General features: G+C 28.7%; 1 protein-coding gene across 4 annotated transcripts; it reads right to left on the bottom strand.

Moving 5' to 3' along the window:
- Positions 1-388: 388 nt before the first annotated feature.
- Positions 389-6,132, bottom strand: LOC122535429 (zinc finger protein ztf-16). Of its 4 annotated transcripts, none has more exons than XM_043666958.1 (8): positions 5,974-6,132; positions 5,671-5,909; positions 5,132-5,364; positions 4,791-5,022; positions 4,430-4,698; positions 4,024-4,359; positions 3,729-3,955; positions 389-3,421 (listed from the first exon to the last, which is right to left on the bottom strand). In XM_043666958.1, exons 3-8 carry the CDS (start codon positions 5,305-5,307, stop codon positions 3,177-3,179), a joined length of 1,485 nt encoding a protein of 494 aa, XP_043522893.1. In that variant the 5' UTR covers positions 5,308-5,364; positions 5,671-5,909; positions 5,974-6,132; the 3' UTR covers positions 389-3,176. The 4 variants fall into 4 exon arrangements, with proteins under 4 accessions (XP_043522893.1, XP_043522894.1, XP_043522892.1 ...); XM_043666959.1 differs by having other exon boundaries at positions 5,671-5,927; positions 5,974-6,126; XM_043666957.1 differs by having other exon boundaries at positions 5,671-6,126.
- Between the last annotated feature and the right edge of the window lie 321 nt (positions 6,133-6,453).

Here is a 6,453-nt window from a genome sequence, read left to right as displayed (position 1 = left end):
ACATATTAGATATGGAAGATTCACTTATTTACATATTTAAAATTTTGTTTTATCAAATGTCTTAATAATTTAATAAATTATAATAACAATTAACTTTAATGTATTGAATTAAAAATGATTTTAAAAAATTTCACTATGAGAAATATTTTGTGTAGACATACATTTTAGATCGTTAAGAATCATCAATCATTTTTTTAAATTAAATGATACAAATATAAGCATATATAACATACGTAATAATACAATATAAATACATATATAAACAAAAAAGAATTTAATTAGATCTTACAAATGTAGCGTTAATTTAATATTTTTGAAATAAATTTAATTGATTCTAGCATACCAAGATAAAGAGTGATTTATTAAATAATTTAATATATACTTTTCAGTGTTTTTTTTTCTTTAATTACATTTTCAGGAATAAAGCTAATATTAATGATATTATCTCTTCACGATCTAATGCATGACTTTTCTGTTTTTCTTACTTTTCTTTCCTAAGATAATTTAATAAGAAACATTAACTGTATTTCATTTTCATATGTCGTAAGAATATGATGAACACGCACTCGGTCAAAATATTAAAAATTTGCATTGACGATGCTAATTTAAAATTCTGTCTCTTGAAAACATTTATGTAGTATTTATTTGGAATATTAAATCATAGTCTTTTTATTTATATGTTCATTTACGTTCATTTTTAGGCACGTTTTGTATTTAAAAAAAAATACATTGATCGAATTTAAAACATTTCACAATAGAGACATTTTTCTATAAACTTTGATGATTTTGTCATCAAAAACAATTAATTGAGAAAGCTTTATTATTTCAAAAGCATACCATAATTAAAAAGTTGAATAACAAGGAAAGTAATAAAAATAAATTTTGAAATAAACAAGCATCGTCAACTTTGAGACATAATTAAAACTTAGTACATTGGAATGCAAAATAATAATAAATAACTTACGTATCGATAAATAATACAATAATGACAATAATAACATAATAATAATAGTAATAACATAGTAATAGTGATAATTGTATTAAATATTACGCAATTTACGGAACAACTTTTAAATAACTACAACCATTGACAACAGTATTCGTGCGTATCGCGCTTAATGTACTTGTTTAATATAGAATATGTACAGAGTACCAATTTTATTACACATTCTATTATAGTTTGTTATTTTTATTTTTCTGAATAACTATAATATATCAGTATAAATTTTTAATGTCTGTGACTCGAAAATTATTTGTATATTACATAACGTATAATAATACAAATTTATTCACATAAATTGAATATTCTGTATTAAACATACATACATATACACGTACACAAAACACTTATTAGGGTCTCGAAATCATATTTCGAAACTGCTAATGAGATAAAGTTTTGTACTTATTTATACTGAAATAAATGTTCAATTTTTATTTGACCACAATTAAATACTGATTTTATTGTGATTTATTTCCCAATTAGCTTTTAGTTTTATGTATCTTTGTGTTTTTTCTTTAATTTTAACAATTATATAATTATCTTTCTGATATTAATATCAATCTTTGAAATATGATATCTTGACTTTTTTATTTGCATACCGTTTTTATATTTTTTTTATACTTTAATACTTTTCTGTACAAATACCTTTATATAAAATATGCTGACACAATATTTTAGTTGTCATTTCCTTCTCTTATTTATATATTTGTATTTATATGCAATGTAATACACAGCTCTGTTATGTTTTTCACATCATGATAATAAATCGACAACTGAAATTTAGTATTTAAGTAATTTTCCTTGATTATTCATAATTTTTTTTTACATATAAATAACCAAAATAACAGTATTATATGTAATGATCATAATATCCATATTGTAATAAAACTAAATGAAATTATATGTAAGGATAAATATTATATAAATATAAAATTAATAAAATTTAACAAATAATTTTACAAAAAAACCAAACAAAAAACAGTGCGTAAAAGGAATTTGAATAAAAAAAAGAGCACATTGGTAGTCACTGTTTTTTCTATCTAAATATATATAACTAGGTTTATATATATAAAACTATCAATCGAGCTTTTGGAATACGTTTCAGTAAAGCTCCATGGACGGATCATTCGTACCATCACAAATTAGCACGATTCGGACGAATGTGAGCGTTGGCAAAGGTATTTTGATGAAGGCACGACTTTTTCCAGATTGCAAAATTATTTTTCGAATCTCGTTTATTTATTTACTTCTCAAATAGAAGAAAAAAGTTCTAATGAACATAGATTGAAAAATTCAAAGTTATAAGCAATTTTCTATTTCAATTGTATTGCTCGACTTACTTGCTTCTAATAATGAATTACATGTAACAATTGAACACATTATTTCTCCTACCTACGTTTCTTAGGGAAGATTTCCCACGTATGCTTTTTCATTTCCATGCAGGTTTTACATTTTTCCATGAAAGAATTTTGAATCTTTTGGACTTCAAAGAATCGAAATAGAACTTCGTTTTTCCATATCTCGATGTGTTTTAAATAAACCGGTCTTACAACGACGTTAATAAAATTTTGTAAACAATTTTATGTGGAAAAATATCCGAACCGAAAAATATCATCTCGTGCATTGTTTACAAAACTTCATGAACAACTTTGTGAGACCGGTCTATTTAAAATATGACATCGAAATTTGGGAAAATTTGATATGGAAGTTCAAAATTCTCCCATTCCGAAGATGTGAAACAGAAAAGGGACACATAATCTTCTATAAACATTAGTAGAAAAAATAGTAAGATAATCAATTGTTTATATATAATGAAGCAAGTATATATAATCGAGTACTATAACTAGAACAGAAAATTGCTTATAATACTTTGAAAATAAACAAATTTTTCGATCTATGTTGATTAAAATTTTTCTATTTGATGAATACGATTTATCTTTGAAGTACTGAATCTTTTTTATTTAAAATCCCGTGTAGACATTAAAATAAATAAAAATATTAGTTAGGAAAGTGCAACATATATGTCAATTTAATTTACGTTTTATAACACAAAACAATTCTTTTTGATTCAAGATTATAATTTTGCTTATATAAATTACAGCAAAATAATTTATATTATCCAATTTAAATAAACGAGATTCTAGAAGTCCTTAAAAGAACATTATTCTTTTAATAATTACTGATGACTTTTGCTTAATAAATGCGAATTGAATTGATATAAGTTGCAACATTGTTCTCCGCAAATATTGCATTTCCAAGGATTGCTTTCACTATGACAACCTTTATGAAGAAAATATAATGTTTGATCAGGGAAGGTAATTCTACAGTGAGCGCATTGAAGTCCACTACTTCGTTGATCGGGTCTTGTCGAACTAGGAGGTTCTCCTCTTGAGTGGGGATTTGAATTTGAACTATTATTACCTATTACAAAATCAACGTGTCTGTATTTACACAAATTATATAGAAATTGTTGTTTTAAATAATATACATGCAATTTCTGCATGTATATCAATTCCGTAATCGAAATACAAAAATAATAAAAATTTTATGATTTTCATATTCCTAATTATTTTTCATATATTTTAGAATATAAAATAGTATCAAAAAACAGCTAAAATAAATATTTTCAATAAAATATCATAATTAAACATAATTTATATTTGAAAACCTTAAGTTGTTTTAAGACGAATTAATAATAAAAAAAATTTGAATAAGACAATAAATTTACCATTGTTATTATTGTTGTTATTGTTATTATTTCCTGAGCCAGATGAAAGTTTACGTCGTAAATCGTCTCGAAGAAGGGATTTTAATGGAGAAACTTTTATCAAAGATGGTAATGGAAGATTGCTGGATGTTGCTCCGTTTTCTTCCGCTCCATTACTGTTTGGTTCTTGCTTAATAGGAATTAATGAAATAGAAGGTGTGATCGCCTCTTCACTTCCACCAAGATTCCTTAATTAGAAAATTTAAAATTAAACTTAAATAACATATAAAAAAATAGTTTTAAATTTTTTCTATACCTGTGAATACCACTACTGTTAATTGGTAACTGATGGTGACTACTACTTGGAGCATTACTATTACTATCTGCGCTTTGAGGACTATTTGGGCTATCTCCGTTTAAAGGAGCAGGACTTGGATTTCGTTGATTTGCGGTTTGCTCTGGATAAGGTATTGATATTTCTATATGAGGTGTTAGAAAATGCATTGGCGGTGTTGCATTATCCGCAGAACGATTTCCAGTGCTGTCTCCACTATCTGAAAGAGGAGCAGAAGGCATAGCTTCGCCTGGAGTACAACTATTCATCAATGAACTCGAACTGTTTGGTCCTGGATTATCTAGATCGATCCCATGTCTAAAATAATAAAGAACAAATAAGTGCTTAATAATAAAATAAACAATATTATACTAAAATAACTACCGACCTATTAAAAAAATGTAACCTGAGGCACTTCATAGTTGCTGCACGATAATTGCACAAAGGACAAGATTTGACCATATCATGTTGGCCAACGTGTTCATTTTGAAAATGAGCTCTCATAGCAATTTGTCTCTGGAAACCTCGGTTGCAAATTGGACAATGATATGGCAAAGTTTTAGAATGTGTCGTAAAATGCTCTGCCAAGTGATCCTTGCGAAAAAATCTTTTCTGGCATACACGACATTCGTATGGTTTCACACCAGTGTGTCTCATCTGTAAATGAGATTTAGTACTTCATGTATTAAAATCATTTAGCCTATAAATCTTGGTAATCTAAAGTAGAAATGAATTTATTTTATTTATACCTTGTGCCGTCTCATGTTAGCTCCATTAGAAAATTGCATATTGCAAACATCACATTCAAACATTTTCCTATGAGAACGAATTCCAGAATGCGTTTCTTCTCCATCTCCATCATTTTCAGTAGCTTCTATGTTCTCGGTGCTTTCTCCTGGCTCTGCACTAGCCAAACATTGATCCTGATGAGCGCAGAATGCTGTCTTATTTATAGTTTCATAGTTTTCACACCTTTCACACCTGTCCACACGTTATGGATCCTTTGATACGCTATTTAACACCTCGATTATCTAAACGTTTATTGGAATTTCTTTAAATACAAAGAATTAATTACATGAAGATGACAGACCTAAAAGCTGGCACAGCACCATCACCACTATCATAATTAGTATTTAAGGCAGCTTCATTATCTGGATCCAAGTTCTCCTCGTCTCTTGGATTTGAGGACTCTCCAACGTCGGCGTGCGAACAGGAATGAGAATCTACCTCGTTTTCCCCGCCGCCAGCATCAACCCCATCTGACATGATACTGAACCCTCCGGACACTGTATTGTTGAATCTGCACCATTCGTCGTAGATTACCTAGAATAAATTGAACAAATGTGCTTCAATTTACCTTGTCTTCGGCAATATGAATTCTTAAATTTTCAATGCGTTACGCACAAGTTCGCAGAAACGTTACGCATGTAACGTTGAAAACTTTTATAAAGATACATACAGTGTTCAATTTCAGTTTCAATTTAATTCAATAACACAACGTCCATACTGGTAATACACTACTAATAATAAACAATGAAACGACAAATAGTAAGAAATACTAAGAAATAAAAAAATATGCGATAAATGCATAAATAATCCGACCAACTTTCCGAAAATCTCGATGTTTACCTGTCAGTTTCGATCGAGGATTCGAGGATGACGAGACGATTGGTCAATCCTGAGAGTAAGAGAAAGAGAGAGAAAGAGAGAAAGAGGGGGAGGGTACTAGGACATGGAGTGAGAGAGATTCCGGTAAAGCGCAATGCCAGAGTACACTGCACTTTGTCCCAGTTTCGGGGGAATCCGTCACTGATGACGTAGTTTTCCGCCGATCTGGCTGGCCTCGTCACCGTATGGTCAACATCGTTCTACGAGAAAGAGGGAGTCTGAAGTTTTTACTTAGTTTCCTCGCTCGAATCATACACAACCAACCATCTCCACTATAATCTCGTTTTAATTTGTCCTTTGTTCAAAAATATACAATACTTTTGTGAACCACTACACACTGCTCTTTTACTACCACCGTCCGAATGATCGATTAATCGAAATGATCGATTTCACGATATTCGACTTCTTTGTAATTCTCGATCTATCAAATCGGTATTATCTGTCGATTTTTTGTTAAATGTAAACACATTACTCAACGAATAAATATAACGAATGAACTAAATATAACAAATATATTAGTGAAAGACAGTTATGTAATACGTTTAATTAAAAATATTATAGTTGCGTAAGTAATGTTAGACACAAATGGTTATCCATACATTTTAGTTTTATTATATATGTGATTATATTATAAATAAAAATTTGTTTTAACATGATAAAAAGTAAAAGTAAAAGTTTTTAAATAATTTACTGACAAAAGTGAGGGAAGGAAACGAGGAAAGGAAAGACTTAAATTTCAAAATT

The sequence above is a fragment of the Frieseomelitta varia genome, unplaced genomic scaffold, assembly GCF_011392965.1.
Source record: "Frieseomelitta varia isolate USP_RPSP 00005682 unplaced genomic scaffold, Fvar_1.2 scaffold_715, whole genome shotgun sequence".
In the NCBI taxonomy this organism is placed as follows: Eukaryota; Metazoa; Arthropoda; class Insecta; order Hymenoptera; family Apidae; genus Frieseomelitta; species Frieseomelitta varia.
Note: the sequence above shows the minus strand (reverse complement) of the source record. Positions and strands in the feature narration are given on the sequence as shown.